This window comes from Tasmannia lanceolata, unplaced genomic scaffold, assembly GCF_043159265.1.
Source record: "Tasmannia lanceolata isolate RefF3 unplaced genomic scaffold, GAP_Taslan_0.1 ptg000018l, whole genome shotgun sequence".
In the NCBI taxonomy this organism is placed as follows: domain Eukaryota; kingdom Viridiplantae; phylum Streptophyta; class Magnoliopsida; order Canellales; family Winteraceae; genus Tasmannia; species Tasmannia lanceolata.
The window spans coordinates 29,780,448-29,802,696 of record NW_027518695.1 but is presented as its reverse complement, the minus strand read 5'-3'; the positions used below and the strand labels follow the sequence as shown (position 1 = coordinate 29,802,696).

General features: G+C 40.2%; 1 protein-coding gene across 1 annotated transcript; it reads left to right on the top strand.

Moving 5' to 3' along the window:
- Window positions 1-17,829: 17,829 nt before the first annotated feature.
- On the top strand, window positions 17,830-21,016 carry LOC143850267 (uncharacterized). The gene is made up of 2 exons (XM_077359528.1): window positions 17,830-20,883; window positions 21,008-21,016. The coding sequence occupies exons 1-2, from the start codon at window positions 17,830-17,832 to the stop codon at window positions 21,014-21,016; spliced, it is 3,063 nt and encodes a 1,020-aa protein (XP_077215643.1).
- The last annotated feature ends 1,233 nt before the right edge of the window (window positions 21,017-22,249 follow it).

Genomic DNA, 22,249 nt, shown 5'->3' with positions numbered 1-22,249 from the left:
CAAATGGACTCAGAAAATGAGACACGTTCACAAACGGGCTCAAAGAGGATAAGAGACCATTCACAAATTGACTCGAAAAATGAGACACCGTTCACAAACGGGCTCAAGGAGGATATGAGACCATTCACAAATGGACTTTGAAAATGAGGCACCGTTCACAAACGGGCTCAAAGAGGATATGAGACCATTCACAAGTGGACTCAGAAAATGAGGCACCGTTCACAAACGGGCTCAAAGAGGATAAGAGACCATTCACAAATGGACTCGGAGAATGAGACAGCGTTCACAAACAGGCTCAAAGAGGATAAGAGACCATTCACAAATGGACTCGGAGAATGAGACACCGTTCACAAACGGGCTCAAAGAGGATAAGAGACCATTCACAAATGGACTCGCGAAATGAGACACTGTTCACAAACGGGCTCAAGGAGGATAAGAGACCATTCACAAATGGACTTGGAGAATGAGACACCGTTCACAAACGGGCTTAAAGAGGATAAGAGACCATTCACAAATGGACTCGGGAAATGAGACACTGTTCACAAACGGGCTCAAGGAGGACATGAGAACATTCACAAATGGACTCAGAAAATGAGACACCGTTCACAAACGGGCTCAAAGAGGATAAAAGACCATTCACAAATGGACTCGAAGAATGAGACACCGTTCACAAACGGGCTCAAAGAGGATAAGAGACCATTCACAAATGGACTCGAGAAATGAGACACCATTCACAAACGGGCTCAAAGAGGATAAGAGACCATTCACAAATGGACTCGAAAAATGAGATACCGTTCACAAATGGGCGGGTAGAAGACAAGAGACCATTCCCAAATGGACTTGAAAAATGAGACACCGTTCCCAAACGGGCTCGAAGATAAGAGACCATTCCCAAATGGATTCGAAAAATGTGATACCGTTCACAAACAGGCTCGAAGAATTTTAAGAGACCATTCCCAACTGGACTCGAAAAATGAGACACCGTTCCTAAACGGGCTCGGAGAAGATAAGAAACTATTCCCAAATGGATTCAAAAAATGAGGCACCGTTCCCAAACGGGTTCGAAGAAGATAAGAGACCATTCCCAAACGGACTCGAAAAATGAGACACCGTTCCCAAACGGGCTCAAAGAAACGAGATAGCTTCGATTGATGAATTGAACAACGAAGAATTTAGAGATTTTTCATGAATTTGAATTTGACGTAAGATTGGATTTGATGAATTTTAGATTTTTTGAACTCAATGAAATCAGGGATAATAGAGATCGTGCCCGATAAAGATATTGGAAACTAAGACTTTGACGAATGATGAGACGACAAACCTTAGGAACGAAGAAGCATGAGCAACGAGAATGGTTTAGGAACACTTTCATGAAGCTTCAACAAGATTTTTCACAAAGAGACTATTGGTCTTGTCTTCTGGGGATTTTGATAACTGAAACCTTGATCTAACTACCTGTGATTGGTAATCTAGAACAACGGCTCTCTTGGATACTGAAAATTGGGAAGTGGAATTTTTTCTTTGACAGGTGTTTAGATAAATATTTCTTGAACAGGATAGTATTCAACTACCAGGAAGGAAATTAAAAATTTTAAGGGTTCATCTTTCGGAGAAACTGGCCCAACCATCATCACATATGGAATCCACCAAGCCTCAGGTGCCTTTCTGGGGCATGGTCCTCTTATGGAAACTGCACTTCCCGATGTTTCTACTTCAGAATACTTCTGAGCTGATATTCTTTAAAACGAAGCTCTTTGACTAGATGCTTGAGATCTTTCCTTCAGGATTAACTTGGCGCAGTTACAATCGCAGGGAGCTGACGACACTGAGCCTCTTTCACCGAGACAGTTGCATCATTTGGACACAAGGACGGCGGTTGACTCTTCTTAAAGAAGAAATTTGGGTAACGGACACTATTCAAAGGATTGAGGAACTCTGAAAGTGTGAACTTAGAATGACAAAGATTGACTAACTATACTGACAGACATAGTGATGCTTCTAACTTACTTAACGTTTTGTTTGGTATGTCTATCCTTTCAAAGAGTAGTTTCTCAATTGATAAACACTGGACTTCTTCCTTAAAACAGTAATGCCTTAAGGATTTAGTTACCATTCCTATGATTGCCTGGTTTCAATGCCCCCAATTTCTAGGATGACACTTGAACTCGCTTGAACTTCTTTTTTATCTTCAGTCTTGATACCGGCTGTAGCTTTCTTATAATGATTCTCTTACCGTGACTAAGTCACCTCTTCGGGGTTTTTAACTTAGCGGACCGTGTTAGCTTTAACTTTTGCCTGAACCACCTTTCTAGGTTTTCGATCCAGCAGGCTATCCCCTTAGCTTTTGCCTAAGCCGCCCTTTCGGGTTTTCAACTTAGTAGGGGAATGATCTTAAATTTTGCTTAGACTGCCCTTTCAGGTTTTTCAGTCGAGCAGATGTTCAAACTCCGTTCTTTTTTTCTTTTTCTTTTTTTTTCACTTTTTTGTGTTTCAGGACCTAGATCATTAATTCTGAACACCAGAATGACTTTATAGGTAGGATAGGGCTTTTCAAAGAATGGCTTAAGGTTCAACAAAGATTTCGACCGAACCTGTGAACAGGTTGCCTGCGTATCCCAGGGTAGGAATCAGGTCGTGCGTAGTTCAGGGCGAATGCCCCTACTTTGAAGATAAATTGTTTGAAGGTTAATTGATTTTTCTTTGTTTCTTTTTTTCTAGAATGATTGACTTCTCTTCTTTTGGAACTTGTCCCTCTTTTTTTTTTTGGAACGATTGAATTTCTTTTCTTTTTTTTTAATCGACCGAACTCGGTTTAACCGAGCTGCCTACGTACCTCAGTGTAGGGATCAGGTCTAGCGTAGTTCGGGGCGGATGCCCCTAGTTTGATGAGTTTACAAGAAAATTTCATTCAGGCTCGAAGGGTTTGCAGACCGGTATTCTTTTGACGTTGGGTTATGATTTTGGAATTTATTCGGCCAAATGAGGCCTTCCGATGTTCAGATTGGGAATCGATCTAGGTTAATAGAGTCTCTCTGGTACTGATTATTTATTCATTTTTTTCTCTTTTTTTTACGGAGTTTGACGGCATTTCCCGTAAGAGAGAATGATTCTTCTTCCTTCTGGATATTGACAAGTAATTTGACTTTGAGGGTGCATACTGGTTTTTGGACATTATTTCATCCTTGAATCGGTGGCCCTTGATATTTTGATGATCGCTCTGAGATGATTGCTCTTGCACTTTTCATATTGAATTTGATGGCTTTACATTGTCACTGGTGAAACCTGTGACCAGGGCCATTGACTGGAGATATGGAAGTTGTTTCGAATCCATGCCCCTTGTATAGCATGTGATATTCACTTCATTCTTTCTTGAACCTTCTATTTGGGTCTTTCTCCTGGCATTAATGGTAGCGCTTACTGGACCTTCTCTTTATTCTCGAAATAGGTTTATTAATTCCTCACATTCTTCAGAGGGTAATGTATTTTCAATCGGCATTCACTGAATCAAAGTTTCAGTGCCAGTGTTTACCACTTCAATTTCATCTTTGAAAGGCTGGGATTGGCGCTCCTTCTCTTGTTCAAGTAATTGTTGTGACTCAAGGGGAGTTTCGTCAATTTTGTCCTCATTTGAGGAGGGAGTCTTACTTTAAAATCAGAAGCATACTTAAGAAACAGACACAAATGAACTATTGGGACTGAAATTTTATTTAAAGAGAAAGCTATTACATCTGACGACCTATCCTTAACATGCTCAGGATTCACAACTTTAAATAAAAAGAAAAGCAAAAGATAATTTGCCTGGACTAGGCATTGACCTCGAACTGTAAGACTGAACTCAATAATTGTACTGACCATGATGACTGACTCAACATAAAACAGTAAATGACTAAAACTTTAACTGTTGCAATTGTCTAGCTTTGGAGGCTCGGCGAAGGCTGGCTCATAAATGGTACTTTCAACTTCTGATTCTTTTCATTGCAACAAAACCTGTGCTTCTTTGAACCCTCAGTTATCTAAGCATTGCGATCGGCTGGTAGCAGTATTGCATGATTCGGGTAGGCTAATTTCTTTCATCAATCAACTTTTGGATCCTAAATTTTAAGGCAATGCAATTATCAGTAAGGTGGCCAGGGCTTCTATGGTATTCACAATACTGGTCCATTCTCCAATTTGCTGGTAAAGGATTAGGAGGAGCCCTAATGCCGGGTAGGGTAATGTGACCTGAAGCTAACCCTTGCTGCAAAATGACTGATGGTGGAAACGAGAGAGGGGTAAATTCCTTCTTAAGCGCTTGCTTAGGTGTAGCCGTTAACTGATTGTATTTGAATACCATAGGATTTTGTAGCTCCTTGATTTTTTTTGAAGTAAAATTGCCTCTGTTATAAGCCCCATGTGTTGTGGCCACTTTGATTTCCTGACCTATGAAGACCGGACTCAACATATTTCTACCCATCATTGTACATTGTTGGTCGTGATTATCGTGAGACTTTCTCTTCATTTGCTCAAACCACGGTTTGCGGTCATCAGGAAAGGATGGAGTTTCGCCGCTTGACAAAAGATTTTGAGGGTCGAGGAGCTCCATATCTATAAGGTTTTGAATATCATATTTCAAACTGAGGCATTTATCAGTAGCATGACCAGGACGTAAATGGTAATCACAAAATTCTTTCATTTGGAAGGTCCTGGGACTGGGAAGAGGATTAGGGACAGGCTCTGGTCCCAATAGTGTTATCAATCTTTCCTTGAGCAACCATTTCAAAGCCTGAGGTCGCGAGATCGGCAAGTCGGTGAATTCTTTTTTAGGAATCTCAGATGGTGGTTCTTGGTCATATTCAAGAATTAAGGGCCCAACAGAATCCTGCTGGTGCTGAGAGACAGAGTTCCTGGTAATAACATCCTGGACTTTGGTATTTTTGTCAGCGAAATGTTCAGAACTTTGGGACTGACAATACCAGGTTTGCGTTTGTTGCTTCATCTGATGAACTTCTTCTGTTAGTGCAGCCATTTGTCTAGAGAGATTCACAATTAGTTCTTCCGAACCCATAACCATGGAGAGGCTCGGATCTTTGCCCTTAGAAACAACAGTGGTTGGACCAAATTTCTCAGTAAGTTGAGCTTTGATGAATCGATTTTCTTCCTTCAATTCCTTCGTCTGTTGGACGAGCTGGGTCAAGGTTTCCACGATGTAAGAGAGCTGTGAATTTTTCATAGAGTCTGCCATGAGTATGGAATGAGAGGATTAGAGACGCTTCCAAAGAAAATGGGGAATTAGCTTCCTCACTGACCGCGAATAGATTCAAACCCAAGAAGCTTTCCTGGATTTTCAGTTCTGAACAGTCCTGACATGGAAACAATAAGAACGGTATATGGGCTTGACATTCAAGGAGTGTTCATTCTCAATGACTGAAAAAAAGATTACACATTTAAGCAAGTAATTAGGACAATAAGATGAATCCTAAAGGACCAAGACATGACAATGATGACAGATTCGTATAGGGGAATGCCCCTAGTTCAAGGATTATGAGAGTGAACTCTGAAGGACTTAGCAAAATATTCTTGAAAAAAGTTGCCCTTAAAGTAAGAAGAGACTAAGGGTACAAGTACGATCAGATCATCAAGATTGCATAATCGAATGATTGGGACACAATTCCTGCCAATTGAGAAAGGGAATGAATATACAGTCGAATCACACAAGAGGCGAATGATAGACACCTGATCAAAAGATTAGATAGATTACATAAGGTTACTTTCAACGGGTAGATCAAGAATAACTAATCCTATGCGATCTTAGAAAAGACGGGATTTATATCCTACCCCAAAGGGAAAGTTTTTTTAATCTTCGTACATTTTAACAGTGTTACCTGAAGGCATCAAACCATAATCCTAATCTAGCGGAGTGGAGAGAGAATCTCGACTCATGACTTTGTTTGTGTACCTAAGGATCGATTGTAGCCATCGGAAGATGGACTACGGCCTAATCTAGATACAAATGGGTAGGATACCCTAAGCTAGGCTCACACACGTGATGCACGTGTGTTCGTATACTACATGCATGTGTGGGTTAATCTAGGGGTAAGGCCAAGAGTTCCCTTAGCGTGAATCCGTGCTCAATATACTGTACCAGTGTCCGGTGTATCAATACGTGAACAAGAGATCCGTTTACATACCATAAAGGTACTAGGCTAAGAGTGGAATGCTTCTCTAGCACAGAGGCACCAGGTGATGAAATCTCAGTCAACCATGCTAGATAACACTCCGGGTTCCTAAAATATGATGTGTGTGCATGTGAGATGCAAGAGTTTAGATGCAAGTGATATAAGTGTGTGCAATATGTTTGCGCAATCTATGATGCCTTCAGGTTTTGTTAGATTAAGTTGGAGTATTATGTGATGAAAAAATAAAGTAAACAAACTACCTAGCAAGCATAGAGTTTTCATGAGCCAATTAAAATAAATTCAAATGAATTATCTTTTGAAATTTTAATGAAGTTAGGTGATCCCCAGCAGAGTCGCCAAACTGTGGGACCCGATCCCCCGAGAGGGTCGCGGGCGCGCGAGGCGCCACGCTCTCTCTTGGTCTCTCGTACCCACGCGAATGGCGTGTGTTTTTTATTATTGATTTTAATTACCCAACCAAGCAGGCAGCAACCAAGCCATAGGGTGCAAACAAACGTGCAACCCAGTACCCATAAGGGCAGGGGTAAGCCGCCGAGCCTAGCAATGTGTAATTTAATTCATCTTTTCCGTGAACTTGGGATCACTAAGGCAATCCGAATTCCACGCAAAAGAGAGTGACAGAGTCGCCACCTAGATGAGGGATCTAGGACCCATAATTGACCATAAATCTAGACTCGTTACCTGGTTACGAGAATGGAAGGTATGGGGAGTTACCACCACATGCACCATTCCTGCCCGATAATCGGTCTTCAATTCCAAAAGTTAACTCTTTTGAATTTCTTTTAAATGGCTCATTTAACTCTATATTAATGTGCGAACTACATGACATGCATCCTAAGATCTAATTTCAGTGTAATTCCTAAATGTGTATCTTGACTTTCTTAATTTGTTTGAATTCAATCTAAGTGAAAGTTCTCCTAAAATTCTAATTTGAGGGAAATCCTACATATTTTAATTAAGAATTTATAAGAAAACTAATATACAAAATCCCACCATTTGTGTGTGGGTCCGACTTGTGATTGATATGCCATCAAGCATCCAAGGTGCCTACGTACCCAAGCCTCACTGGGATCAGAGTCGACGTAGTTCGATGCACCTAAGCTAAGCTACTTATGCCTAACTCATCTAAGACACCGATCTAAACTGGAGTGACTGTTTCAACAGTTTTAAGAGAAGTTATTTAATTCAAGTTGAAGCTTTTATTATCCTAGGACTTCATCTAAGATGCTATATGATCCTATCTAAGTGCAAGTTGTCCCTTAGACTAATGCAGGTTACCCTACATCCTAGGTAACTAGGCTTGTCCTAGGTAAAAAGTGAGGTGACTAGTGTAACTAGATCTATGGCACGGTTGCTATCCATAGCAAATGCCCGTGATGAGGCTGGACTCCTAACTCTAGGACTCGCTAAAACTTAGGACACAACGTGGCGTAAGTGTTCCTAAGGGGCCCTAAAGGTTCCTACGATAGGAGACCGTAATCCAACGGCTCCTAAGACACGGATCGAGTTAATTCGATTTGTTAAGTTAATGATTTTCAGATTTCAAGGATTTTCGGTTGCTAAACATCTAAGGAATACCAAAGGCTCTATGGTTCGCAAGCTTCAACCTTGAATCGCAACCATGGAAGGGAATCGTGCTCTCAACCCTCGTATAATTTAGCATGTAAGTTATGGTATCTTATTGCCTGGCATATTTCTCAGGATTTTCGTGGACAGTGGACCTCGGAGCCAATAACATACTATAATTTACACACTCTAATTATGCTGGATTGATCGTAATTAGCATACGATTGTGGTTACGATCTTGGCATCTAAATTATCCTAGCAGGGCCATTTTACAAAGAAAATCTAAGACTCCTAAGATTTCTATTTCAGCGGCTTAAGGAATGAATACGTGACAGTAAAATAAAGTTCCCTAGAAATTTTGAAAATAATTTTGGTTAATTTCGATTTTTAATTGATTTTATCAATTTCGATCACATGGATGATTTTACAAATGAACTCATTGTAAATAAATTTGAAATAAGCTGAAATTTCTACAGTAACAAGATATGAATGAATATAGTCTACTGTAAAAATTTCATGAATTTTAAATATGATTTAATATCAATTTCAGATTTTTAAAGGTTCAGATTAGATTATGAGTTTACACAGCATCCCCTAGGAAACAAATTCCAAATCAATTGAAAATTTGACAGTAACATGATATTTGCAATATAAGACTACTGTAAAATTTCTTGAAAATTTTAATTATGATTTGATATTAATAAAAAACCTCACAAAATCTGGTTGTTTCAAAAGAAAATATCAAACGATATACCAAATAGAATCCTAAAATCATTAAAAATTCATGGCAGAATATATCAGCATCATATTATTTTACTACAAAATTTCATTAATTTTAGAACTTATTTGGTATATTTTCCATTTTTCTTCTTCAAGAAAATGTCTTTTAAGAGTTTTCTATTTTTTAAACATGATTTTTGAGAAAACTATGACTTTGAAAGATGTCCTTTAACATTGCTCTGATATGATGAACACAAAAAAATTATAATATTCCAAGAAATAAATCATCCTAAGATAACTGTTTTTTCCAATTTCTTAATATCCCGGTCATTAATTCAAATTAAGTTTCAATATTCATTCAAAATCTATGGAAAGGCAAATAAATCATCCTAAGATAACTGTTTTTTCCAATTTCTTAATATCCCGGTCATTAATTCAAATTAAGTTTCAATATTCATTCAAAATCTATGAAAAGGCTATTTAGCATTCATTGTAATGTCAAATTCTTCTCTTGGTATAATCCGTGGGCTCCACCTAGTTTCCATAAAAGTCAAGTTTCTAGAAAAACCCTTGTTGCCACCTTTCAATGCATGTACATATGCCTTTTTATCATCTTTTTGAATGGGAAACATTATTATACGTGGTCTTATAAGTTCCATGGGGGTTGTCCTTGTAATCATCTTTTGCATACATGTATGCATGCATATGTCTCAACAGATGGTGTTATCATGCATGGTGTAGACACCCCATTTTGACTAAGCCCTAAACCTTCCCTGCTCGTGCCAAATCCATCCGAATCTCAGCATTAGGGTCCCAAGCTTCGCCCTAGGCTGGATTAGGGTCTCTTTTAACCCCCTGCAAAATTTCATAGAGATCGGAGTTTGTTTGCCCAGCAATCGGGCTGAGAGGGTATGTGTAGTGTAAATAGGGGGTGGCCCATTAGTTTTTTTTTTACCCTATAAAAACCTTGTATTTTAAGAAAATTTCAAGTTATCCAAGAACCTCAAATACCCATGAATACACTTTTAGAAGCCTTAAAGCCCTAGAAATGTCCCGGCAAAATTCCAGAAAAATCCGACAAAAAAATTCACAAAAGACAAGCAGAGTTTGTACAGTTATCAAGTGTGGGGGGGTGAATTAGTGTGTTAAAGTCGCAGATTTGTGCAGATATCAGCTTGGAGTGCCAATATCCGCCCCATCCTTTTCTTATATAAAAAAAATTCGTGTAAGATGGGAGGAGAATTTCATTTTCTAGATCAAAAAAAAGAGAAAAGCCGAGAGAGATTTTTCTTTCTTTTTTCCCAAATTTCACAAAACCCAACCGATCCCCTTTCTTCACCGATCGTAACTCCGGCCGGATTCCGGCAAATCTCTGGTCTTCACCTCTCCCTCAGCCAGCCACATGCATTCCTCATCTCCGGCATCATCTTCCTCAATTCTCTTTCCCGATTCCAGCCGATTCACTTCCTCCGGCGAGCATAAATTCCGGCCGATCCAAGATCCGATCATCTTCTCCGGTGAGGAGCAATTTTCCGGCTATCTCTTCAGATCCGAGATCCGTCAGCTCCGATCCATCTCCGATTTTCTTCTCTGGTAAATCCTTGCCGGATTCCGATTATTTTCCGATCAATCTTTATTCACAGCAATCTTTTTCTCCTAACCTCTATCAATCTTCTCCGGTGAGCTCAAGATCCAGTCAAAGTTTCGGCTGAGATTAGATCTGCAATTTTTCATATGTTGAAACCCTAACCTCCGGCCATTTTTTCAGATTTCCGACAATCTCCGGCAAGATTTCGGCTGAGCTCCGACCGGCAAATATCATCTATTCTCCTTTTCATTCTCCTTCTGTCTTTGATTTGTTGATTTCTTTTCAACAGACCTTATCTTCCCAAACCCTAATCTGTTCCCTCCTTCATCTCCGGCAATCACAATCTCCAGCAACAAATTTTTCCGGCCAATCGATCTCCCTCCGATCATTTTTCCGGTATCCGCTTTTCTCCTCCGGTCATCTTCTCCGACTAAGCCATTGCCGGATTCTGGCTGGATTCCGACTAGTCCTTGTTGACGGCAAGATCATCTCTTTCCTCTTCTATTAAATCTATACTCATTGACAATTCCTCTTCTCCGATCTCTATCTTCTGGCAAGATTGCCGGAGCTCCGATTTGTGTTTCAAAGCACTGTAACTGGATCAATTCTTCCAGATACAAGTGATTAGGCCGATATCAATTCATACTATTTTTTTTTTCCATTGACTGAGCCCTCAAAGTTCCGGCAAGGTCAAAGTTCATCTTCTCCGAGATCTGATCTTCAATCGGAGAGCCGCAATCCAAAGTTCTAATGGCGGCAACGCTAAGCACGATAATCTGTAAAATTACAGAGAGAGATCTGTGATCTGAAAGCAAAAAAAAAAAAAAGGAAGGCTCAGATCCGAGCAGAGGTGAAAGAAATCCAGAGCAAGAGGAGAGATCGGGGCTAGAATTCAAGAAAAAAGGTAATAATTCGCTTCATGTTTCATATTTATTTTATTTTTTGCATTGGTCTCTTGTCTACCTTGAGTTTATCTATGATCTCCTTCCTCAAGCTTTAGATCTACTTGTTAAAAAAAGAAATGAATGAAAAAATGAAATAAACCCTGTTATATTGCTCAGAATACTTCAGATCTGTATTTTCTTGGTATTTGTCATCTGTTTATAAATTTCGAACCCTTGACATGTTTAAATCTGAATATTGCGAATGTGAAAGATGCAATATATTTGGTAGTTGATGCTGTGGCAAATTGTCGTTTTGAGTTCCTCAAGTAGGAATAAATGAGGGAGTTGGGATAGACTAAGATTATGTTTTTTGACGAAAAAATTCAGGGGATGTATTCAGGGATTTGATTAGATGTAGTTCTTAAGCTAATAGAAATAATCATCTGCTTGTGAAGTGTAAAAGTCAGTTTTGTGCTTAACTGAATTGTTAAATCATTGAATGATTCTCCATTATTATTCAAAGTAAAGTCAGGACTGCTAGATATCACCAAGTGCTTAGCCAAATGGAATCATGAACCAAATGCCTTGCAAATATTCTCTAAGCTGGAACTCTTCATAAACCAGCAAGATCAATATGGAAACCTTGTTGCAATATATACAAGCCAAGGGAGTTCATTCTCACAATTTTGACGACAAGCAAAATGAAAGCATCTCCCATATGTAGTATGACTATACTGTTTTTGTATGTTACTGCAATGGATTAAACAGTGTTATCAATGAATCTGGTTTAGCTGGTTCTGTTGCTGGCCAAATGTCATATTTTTTCAGTTTATTTGGAAGATGTTTACCGAAATCCTGCTCCAGTAGAAGTAGAACAGCTCCATGTACAAATTGAAAGTATCATTTAATATATTTAACCTGCGGCATATTTAATACTTGTCTTTTATACTAATCTTTAAGTTAGATTTTGAAGATGGTGATAAATAGAATGCTCAGGTGAGAATATCTTGAGGCTTATAATACTTGTTTATTTATTTAAATAAACTGTTTTAGGAAAGAAGGAGATCAGATGACTACTCTATTCGATATTATCGACATGAGTACTGTCTGATCTCAAGGCGGGCTTAGAAATATTATCATGTGTATTTGATATCAGATGATTACTTTAGCATCATCTGATTTCATTGGAGTCCCCATATTGGGGTTTGTGGTTGGTTTAGAAGTGTTTGATATTGCTTGTTTTTACTTTATTAGGCTATCCAGCGGCTGGTCTGGACTAATTAATGATGTTTATCATTTTATGATTGCTTTAGATTGTGTATTATTTTTTTTATTGAAAATTCTTCTTTGCTTAGCACTTGATTTATTTTTATAAAAATAGAGTGAAATTTGCAATTATCTGGCAGCTTTTTCTTCTCTCTTTGATAGACTAACACAGTCTTATAGATTGCTGTTAATTTTCTTTAGATATTAAAATCCCTTTTTCTTGTAGGGCGATGAAGGCGCTAGCCCAAGCCCATCTCTAGGGAGACTTGCACAGTCCAAATAGCATTCTATTTTCTCAAAAGACTTGCCTAGTCTTTTAGATCCAAATCTTTGGAGACAGGCATTGTCTCATTAATGAATCAACCTAAGTTAACCTCTAGAAGACTACCTCTAGTCTCATGGGTCTTAAACCCTCCTTTTTGTGCGTTGTTTGGTTTTGGAAGAACACTTTGCTCGGCTTGGCATCATACCCCTTACCTTATGAGTATTGGGTTGCACATTTGTTGCACCCTAGGGCTAGGTAGCTGTCCGGCCCGGTTGAGTGTTTTACCTAAACCAAATATGCACAAGGTCTCTTTTCCTTGTTAGTATTTTTCTCTATCCTACCTATATGTCTAAGAGACTTGCCCAGTCTCATTCTATTAGCATCCTCATCTTTGTGCATCATTTGATTTTGGGAGAACATCCTACTCGGCTTGGCATCATACCCCTTACCCTTATGGGTATTGGGTTGCACATTTGTTGCACCCTAGGGCTAGGTAGCTGTCCGGCCCGGCTGGATGTTTTACCTTTGCTAAATATGCACAAGGTCTTCCCTTATTACTTGTGAGTTTTATCTTAGCTTGATAGTCTCACTAACACCTTTCTTTATCTCTTTTTCTTTTAGGAGACAGGCTTTGTCTCATTAGCACCTCCTTCTTAGAATCCTATTTTCAGAGTCAGTCCTTAGCCTAGGAATCTGTCCTTAGCTAGAGAGTCTGTTTTTTTTTCTTTCAGGAGTCAGTCCTATCATCATAGGGGTTAGGATTTTATCCAACCTTTCATCAAATCTTGTGTTTTTCTATCCGCTCTTGTAAGGTATAGGATGCTGTCCAACCCTTGCAGAGTTGTTATTCTGTTCATTTCCCTCCGCAAAGCATAGGATGCTGTCCAACCTTTGCGGGATATCGGGAGTCTGTCCTCCCCTTATGATGATAGGATTTATTCCCCTCGAGTCAAAAACACTTAAAAATAACAAAAACATCTGAAAAACCTAAAATCTCAAAAATCTTAAGTCATTAGGAGAGTAGTTAGGAATTCTGATCCGAACTACGTTGGCTTGATCCTCTTCCATGAGGTACGTAGTGCAGCTTGAGATTCTTATCTCAGGTCCAGCCAAACCTTTATAAATAAATCATTTACCCATTTTAAGAAAAAATACTAAAAATCTTCAAAACCTTGTTTTCAATAAGATCTTCCTCTAGAGTTAGGAGTTTGTCCTAGATAAAGAGTTTTAGAGTTTTGAGTTTGTCTTTGATGTGTTGTGTGGTTTGTTTGTGTTTGTGTTAAAGTTAGGAGTTTGTCCTAGAGTTATAGGAGCGCCTCCGTCCAGTCAGTTGGCGATTCATATCGCCGACTGATGATTAAGTCTTGGATACGCTAGTGATCCCATTGTTTCCCTTAGGGCGTACAGCTTAGCTACACATAGATTATAGGAACCACCTGCATTAGCTTAGGGCTAACCTGCATTTAGTTAAGGCATATAGGGTGTCCTAAAATCTACAATCCATTGGAATTTAAATAATCACACAAGAAGCTTTAAGAACTAGTCCGGTCTTTTAGATCGAGTCTAGGATAGAGGTCTAGATGTTTTAGGCATCATAGCTTAGAATAGGTGCGAAGAACTACGTTGCCTTGATTCTCGTGGAGGCGGGGATACGTAGGCTTCTTTGGATGAACATCAGATCATCTAAAGACTCGGGCCTAGGTATAGATTAGAGTCTTAGGGTTGTATAGTATCGAGTCATTTTTCTATGTTTTGCAGTGTTTTTTTACTTTATTGCGCAGACCTTATATTTTTTTTGGTGTGTCGTGCATGTGTTTGTTCATCAGAACTTAGACACCCATTAGGCATGTCACTTATAACCTAGTTATGCTTAGGTGACACATGTTTCTTTTATTTTATCTTGTGTGCCTTTGATTTCATCTCCGAGACATGCATGATTAGATAGACGTCTTCTCGGAGATATTCATTCCCATTCCATATGATTTTCGCCCAAAGCTCTTCAAAATTATTAAGTAAATGGCATAAGAGACCAGGTGTTTGCACTTGGGCGGATGAGGTGCTCTTTAGACCTTCCGAATTCGTAACCAGGCACGAACCTTATTTTATATCTCTGGTTATCCGTTGCAACAGAGCATAGTATGGGATCCAGGGCCCATTTGCCTTTTTCCTTGGATGGCGACTCTTCTTTGTTTAAGGTACGCCTCGAATCTGGGCTAGTCCCCGAATCGAGAGGTATCTCACCTTTGTATCGCCACTCATGCTGTGAGGGGCACTTCTTTCGAGAGTTCCTTGGTAGAGCTCTCCATTCACGTGGATGATCCTGAGACTGACTCGCGTGGGGGCACACGTCCTCCACCGCCGCTTCTCTCTCGGATCGGGGTCCACAGGCTGGCGACTCTGCTGGGGAGTTCTTGGAACATTGCCTAACTCTGTTAAAATGCCATTTGTTATTAATGTTGAAGAATTTTGAGCTAAAATCATTATAAATGGGAATTTAATCGCTTAGAATCCAGGGGCACCAGATAGGTGTTTAAAACAAGGGATTCACACATTGCACAGCATACATCATTTTGTTCTTCATTTTCTTTTATTGATTTTCTTATTATTGGCTCCACGGGATAGATATAATGCGTGCCTCATGGGATATCACTATCCAGATGGTGCTGTTGTATCTATTACCAAGCTATGCGCCAGTGCTGCAGTCGTAAACACTCGGTGTACTTGTGTTTACAGCAGCCGGTGAGCAATGAAGCATACTGTATATAACACTCGGTGTACTTGTGTTATATACTTAAAGTATGGATCATATGCATAGTACCTGATTGAGTCCGGAGCTCTACTTTCATTTTACATATATTATGTACATGGATATATATGTTGATTTAGTAAAACCCAATTAGGATCTGCATGTGCTTATATATATATTGCATTCATATAAGGACGAACATGTGTTGCTTACACATGTTGGAGCTTAGATTTAGGAGCCATGTCCTATTTTTTAGATTATTGTAGCTCACCTTATGTGACTACATCGCAGTCCTAATACACTCACATGTCTGTCTTGAGTCAAGCTTCTTGACTCTATGGAATCATATTTAGGGCTGGTGCCCCTGGTTAGGATATATATGTATATATCTATATTTTGATTATCAGATTAGAGCCTACTCATTAGTGAGGCTTCCTTATCTAATCAAATTAGTCATATCAGTCCGTTCTTCGGATCTAGACCCGACCAGTGGTTTTTACTTGCCCTCTCATGGTCGTGGCCTATCTTTTGCTCTATTCATTGAGATTTTTGTCCATATATCTTTTGATTATAAGATCAGGACCTACTTTCTAGTAGAGATTCCTGGGCTTGAATCAATCAATCGTGTATATTCATTTTTCAGATCTAAACCTAGCTAGTGGCTTCTACCTGTCACACTCATAGCTATGGTTTATTCCTTGACCCAGTGATGATAAATATTACCTGTGTTCATCCTTCAAATGCAAACCTCATTTATCCATTCTTTTGTTGTATTACTCAGATTATTGTTCATCCTGTCTTAGATATGGTCGATAGCCTGTCTGCTGTCTCTATGACCATAGTCTATCATTATTGATCTTCTTGATCGTACATTTTTGTCGTCCACCTTTCAGATTTAGATCCGGTCTATGATCTACTTTTGTCATTTTATGACCGTGGTCTCTTCCCTGAATTTCTGATCATCTTTGATCATCAATGGAACATTTGATGTCGCCAATTATATCCTTCTTGTGATTATTGGTTAAGTCCATCTTTATTCTTTGTTTATTCCAAGTTATTCTCCATTCCCTAATTATCCCATCCTATTCTTTGTGTTTAGGTTAAATCATGGCGAATAATTTGTTGAAAGGCTGGATAAGCGAGACTATTGGGGCTCTTCCGCTAGAATCCTCGGATAGGAGTATGGCTGATCGGTTCATCTGTGCCTTCAGTCATTTGAGTGTTTCCGATATAAATTGGAAGTTTCTCCAAGCAGCCGCTAGATCCTGGGATCCTAATCTTCATGTTTTTCGATTTGGATCATTCGAGCTTTGTCCTATATTCGAAGATTGGTGTGCTTTATTAGAGCTCCCAACAGATGGACTTTGGATACAATCTTCGAACATAGATTCCTCTCATTCCATTTTTTGCAAGCTATTCAAAAATCAAACCGTTGATGCACTTTCATGCTTAACGGATACGTGTGTGCAAGTTCAAAAGCTCATCACCCTTTTTTCTGAAAACGTCGATCCTACTAGCTCTCGTTTTCAGAGTTGTCGACGCAATGCTTTGATTTTTAGTGTCTTTGCGCGATATGTCATTCGGAAAAACCCTCGTGTTGCTCCGTTAACCTTGTTAACTGTGGTAGACCAAATTAATAAAGGGAGGAATCCCATTCCTACCATGTTAGCAGAGACCTTTTTGGGACTAGATCTTATTGCTTCCCAAAATATCAAAGACAATTTCTGTGGGTGTGTGAAGTTGTTGTATGTCTGGCTTGGTGAAAAATTTCAAATTCTTCAGCGACAAAAACAAAATCCGTATACCCTGAAGAATTTCCATACATGGAAACCAATAGCCAACCAACCTCAGTCCGTTGATGAATGGCACAATTGGTTACAACATGTAGAGGAGAGCCAATTTCGCTGGGTAAGTCATTCATGTTTCCATGTTTTTACTAGCACTTACCCACATTCATTTGTTTACCTCATGGGTACCGAGAAGTCTTCCTTTTATGCACCCATTCGAATTCTCCACCAGATTACGGGAATTCCATGTCCTCCCGGAATCATAGTCCCTCCTCTTTGTGAAGATCTTACTCCTGATCTCGTCCGATCCATTGTGGCTGCTTGGGGAAACAAAAATATAGAAAGGAGATTAGGTCTATCTCGCAAATTCCGACGTGGAGAAATATCGGAAGAGCCCGCAAGCCGGCGAGCTCGGATTGAGGAACCTTGAAGATCCATATCATGTTTTGTTATTCCGATTTCTGCATTTCCCATTCTTGTCAGTCTGTTTATCCAGCTGTGATCAGAGATTAATTTTTTCATCCGTTGTAATCACAATTTGGATTTTATTAATGAAAGTGTGTTTTTGTTTCTTTTGTCATTGTTTGATCAAGATAGTTTATCTCGATTATCAAAATTTTAATCTAGTGATTATACTTCCATTTCAGGATTCTTGATTGAGCAGCCATTGCTCCTAAGAAAATCCTCGTTTCAAAACCAACCTGGTCCCGTCAGACATCTGATTCCAGGCTGAGCCGGCAATCCTTGTCACCTTTTTCTTTTACTTCTCCTTTATCGCCTTCCTTGAATTTTCAAGAAATACTTTCACCAGTCCAACCAACCCCTGAAATGATGGCAGAGAATGGGCAAAATAGTATGGACACCAATGAGATGATGAAAGCGATAATGTTACAATTGAGTACCATTAATGAAGAAATAGCCCGATTAAAGAATGACAGAGAATCTACTACCAAGAATCCTGCACCTCAGCAAACCCCAATCATGCCTCGCCCACCTCCTACGATGGCTCAGCCTCCTGTGTTGCCAGTCTTTGACAATTCTGATGACGAGCAGTATGAAGAAGAGAACTGTCTCCCCCATCTGAATAAAGGCAAGGGAATAGTCGATAGGTTGGATAAGATGGCCCAGGAGATGGAGAGCATGAAAATGCAAGGTCCAAAAAAATTAAACATGGCCGAGTATATGATAATACCGGGAGTTGTGCTACCTCCTAATTTCAAGATGCCGGATCATGATAAGTATGATGGGACAGGATGTCCCAAGAGTCATCTGAAAGCCCTTATTCCTCTCTTACAGCAGCATGGGCTTACTCCAGAGCAGATTGCTCTTCTTTTCCCTAGATCTCTTACTGGAACAGCAAAGAAATGGTTTTTAAGCTTGAAAACCGAAGAGATCAGAACTCTGGAGGATATTGCCAATAGATTTGTTGAGCAATTCTCCATGGAGGAGGGAATAGATGTGACAAAAAGAGATCTGAAGGCGCTGAAACAAGGGCACAATGAAACCTTCACTTCTTTCATTCGCCGATGGAGGCGAAAGGCAGCGCAGATGACTCACCGTTTGCCTGACTCAGAGCAGATCAAGATTGTTGTGAAAAACTTATCATCTCAATACTATCACCACATGGCAATCCAGTACTTCATTGATTTTGATTTTCTAATCAAAACCGGAACTCAAATCGAAGATGCTTTGTCCAAGGGGCTGAGATCAAGACCTTCGTCTGATGTGAGAGAGGGAAAAAGACCTATTGTGGCACCGAAGGAGGTGCACAGTGTTAACTATACCGGGCCTCCCAGTTATGCCAGACCACCAGGTTATGACCGACCACCATCCAGAACGGTGACCGAGGTCAGGAGGCCGATGGAAAAGAAGGTCTTTCGTCAGTTCGACCCTCTCCCTTACTCCTTATCAGTGGCTTTGAAGAAGTTACTGAGAGATAAAAAAATCACTTTGTTGGAACCTAGAGAGCTTCCTAACCCTTTGCCCAAGTATTGGAGGAAAGACCAGTACTGCGATTATCATCAGAATTCAGGGCATTTGACTGACAAATGCATGGCTTTAAGACACAAGATCCAAGACATGATAGAAGCAAAGGATCTTGCCGTTGAAGCACCGAACGTCACTCGAAACCCATTGCCTACACATGCAATGCCTCCCCCGAACGTGTATGCCATTTTCACTGAAGAAATCCTCTTAGATCACTCCCGTATTTGTGCGGTTATTTCTGATAGACCGTATGTTCTGAGATGGGATGATGAAGATGAAGCGATCGAAAACAAGAAACCTTATATACTATCCCCTCTAGACGAAGGATTAACAGGATCCTCTGAGTGTTCTTGTTCTTATGTCCTCAAGAGTGAGGAGGAGGAAGAGATGAAAGAAAGGATCCCTTATGTTTTAAGATTGGAAGAAGAAGACTTGTTGCTTCTGGAAGATCAGTGTGACGAGCTCCGCCATGTCACACGAGGTGGTCGTGTCTTCAAACCTGCAGAACTCAGAGCAGAAAATCCTGCCGAAGTTGTAAGAGCTGCGGAGAATCTGAAACAGAAGCAGACTGTGGATGAAGAGGAAGAAAATTTGTTAAAACAACTGAAGAAGACACAAGCTAACGTGTCCATCTGGGGTTTACTAATGGCATCACCGAAACACAGACAGGTTGTGCTTCGAGAATTAAATGCCTCTCAAGTATCAGTTGAAATTACCCCCGATGAGTTGGTCAATCTCGTGGCAATGGCCAGGGTTTCTAGAACATTGTCATTTACTGATGAGGATCTGCCTCAAGAAGGAAGAGATCACACAAGACCTCTCCGTATCACCATACTGTGTAACAAGAAGAGAGTCCCCGAGGTATTAGTGGATAATGGGTCGGCTTTAAATGTATGTCCTTTAAGCACCGCCACTACCCTGGGATTCGGGCCAGCCGATTTTATCCCGTCGGAACAGGGGATATTGGCATATGACGGAACCAGAAGAGATGTCATTGGGACACTCGCCACAGAAGTCGAAATAGGAGGTGAAACTTTCGAGATAGAGTTTCAGGTTCTTGACATCAAAACATCTTTCTTTCTCCTGCTTGGCCGGCCGTGGCTTCATAAAGTTGGAGTCGTTCCTTCCACACTTCACCAGAAATTGAAATTTGTCCGAAACAATCGGGTGATCACAGTGCGAGGCGACCCTGAGCCGGAAATTGGTCAAATAACATCTGAATTGATCACTGAAAAATCAAGAGATGTTAGTTTAACCGGCTTTTCTTTAGAAGTCTCTACTATTTCCTTTGGGGAAGCAATGAATGAAGAAATAATGTTTCTCTCAAGCACAAACACCCAAGTAGTAAAGATAATGAGAAAATATGGTTATGTCCCGGGAGCTGGCCTGGGAAGAAATCTACAGGGCCCAACTGAGTGGCCAGAGTTGAAAGCAGTAGATGGCTTATTCGGGTTAGGATATCAGCCAACCCGAAAAGAGGTTCAAGAAATGAGAAAGTATATGTTGAAGAGGGCTGAATGCCGTCGTCGGGGTATAGAATTTTCGACAGAACCGTACAGCATGATTATGAACGGCCGATTCAGAAGAGAAGGGGCAGACTGTCCGTTCTATGGTTTTCCTGAGACCTGGTGCGATAAGACTGGGAAGAGGCTTCCAGGGTTAGAGATCTTCTTCACAGATGAGTTGTCAGAAGATTTCTACAGTGAGCAGTTTGCCTTGGCATCGATAGCAGAAAAACCAGCTACAGATTGGGCGGAAAATATTGAGCCGCATCTCCTAGACTCCCTATATCAGGTTGAGGCCCCAATCGTCGCTATGATTGGAGGAGATGTGCCCTTCACGAGCCCAAGGGATTGCATTACTCCAGCCACTGGACCTTTAGACAATTGGACCGCACAGGTTATACCCCAAGTAGTCCTCCAGTATAGTCCAGTCCTTTCAAAAGAGTCAGTCATTTCAAAAAATGTGTCAGTTTCTGAGTTCAACCCAGAGTCTGTCATTTCTAACTTTTCTTTTGATGCAGGTACCATAGAGGTCGGAGTAGTTCTCGGAGGTGGTGAAGAGTCGGTCCCTGTCGAGTCTCAGTCAGAGGATGTTTTTGCTGATTCTTCATTTGTACATAGTCCTGTCTATGTTGATACTGATGTCAACATGTCATCTCATTTGAATTCAGAGTCTGTAACGCCCGATGTGGGTGAATCATTCGATGTAATCATCAATTCTGCAAAAGAAATAAAAGACTCATTTGTGTACGATCCTGTCTTCATTTCTAATTCTGTTTCTGATTCTGCTTCAAAGCCTGATCAAATAACTAATAATAATAATAATCAAGACTCCCCCTCAAACGAGGAAGCTGACGAAACTCCTTTTGAAATCAAATACATGATTCAACAAGAGGAGATTCGCCGAGCAAAACCACTCGAAGAAGAAATTGAAACTGTAAATATAGGTGATGAAACCTTAATTCGGGAGATTCGGATTGGCAAAACTTTATCTCCTGAGGAGCGCAAAGAATTAATCACTTTGCTAAAAGAGTTTAAGGAGGTCTTTGCTTGGTCTTACGATGACATGCCGGGATTGAGTGAGGACATTGTCCAGCACAGATTACCTCTAATCCCGGGCATCAAGCCGAAGAAGCAAAAACTCCGAAAACTTAAAACAGAATGGGAGTTAAAAGTTCATGATGAGGTTAAGAAGCTACTTGAAGTAAAATTCATTGAAGTAGTGGAATATCCCGAATGGCTTGCAAATATAGTTCCTGTGCCCAAGAAAGATGGAAAAGTCAGGATGTGCGTTGATTTCAGAGATCTGAATAAGGCGAGCCCAAAAGATGACTTTCCTCTTCCGAACATCGATATCCTGGTAGACAACACTGCTGGACATGCTCTGTTATCTTTCATGGATGGGTTTTCAGGCTACAATCAGATCAAGATGGCGCCTGAGGATATGATGAAGACGGCATTTATTACTCAATGGGGTACATACTGTTACCGAGTGATGCCGTTTGGTCTCAAGAATGCTGGTGCCACCTATCAGAGAGCTGCGACTACTCTTCTTCATGACATGATTCATAAGGAGGTCGAGGTCTATGTCGATGACATGATTGTCAAAGGCAGGACTCGGCCAGAGCATACAGTCGCTTTGAGAAAGTTCTTTGAGCGAATCCGAAAGTTTCAACTTCGCTTAAACCCAAATAAATGTGTATTTGGGGTCACGTCAGGGAAGTTGCTGGGATTCATGGTCAGTGAAAGAGGAATCGAAGTGG

Bases quoted from the DNA above. Each gene is read 5' to 3' on its own strand.
- LOC143850267 (XM_077359528.1), top strand. From the start codon at position 17,830: ATGGCAGAGAATGGGCAAAATAGTATGGACACCAATGAGATGATGAAA.